The sequence below is a fragment of the Eimeria tenella genome, genomic scaffold, assembly GCF_000499545.2.
Source record: "Eimeria tenella Houghton genomic scaffold, Eth_scaff3334, whole genome shotgun sequence".
NCBI classification, from domain to species: Eukaryota; Apicomplexa; class Conoidasida; order Eucoccidiorida; family Eimeriidae; genus Eimeria; species Eimeria tenella.
Window position 1 is genome coordinate 1 of NW_013543142.1, and position 487 is coordinate 487.

General features: G+C 63.0%; 1 protein-coding gene across 1 annotated transcript; it reads left to right on the top strand.

Annotated features, from left to right (window-relative positions):
* Positions 1 to 188: 188 nt before the first annotated feature.
* On the top strand, positions 189 to 403 carry ETH_00036175 (uncharacterized protein; the record flags this gene model as incomplete). The annotated part of the gene is made up of 1 exon (XM_013376326.1): positions 189 to 403. A coding segment is annotated over one exon (215 nt), but the record flags the coding sequence as incomplete, so codon positions are not given.
* Positions 404 to 487: the final 84 nt, after the last annotated feature.

The window sequence follows — 487 nt, forward strand, 5'->3', positions numbered from 1 at the left end:
CAAGCCTTAGCGGAGCAGCAACAACTGCTACGGCTCCCCAGGAGCAGCAGCAACAGCGGCGACGGCAGCGGAAGCGGACCTTGAACAATCTTACGTGAAAAAGCATCAAGGCTGCAGCAGCCGCTGCGCGCAAATCAGAAGCAGCAGCAGCTGGAAGGCAGAGCAGCAACGTTGCTGCAACTAATGGGATGCGACATTCCCCGCGCAGCCTTGCTGCTGCTGCTGCTGGGAGCAGCAGCAGCAGCAGCAACAAGTCCCCTCCAGTAGCAACTGGAGGGGCATCTTCAGATGGGGTTCAAAACCTTGGCGGCAGCCCTGTAGCAGCAGCGTCAGCAGGTGGAGCGACACCAGCGGGCCCAGCAGCAGCAGCAGCAGCAGCAGCAGCTGATGCAGCAGCACCCGTGTCGCCTAGTGCAAAGACTTGGAGCCAACCGGCAGGCGCTGCTGCTGCTTCCCGCCGCAGCAGCAGCGCGGCGGCCTCCCCTGC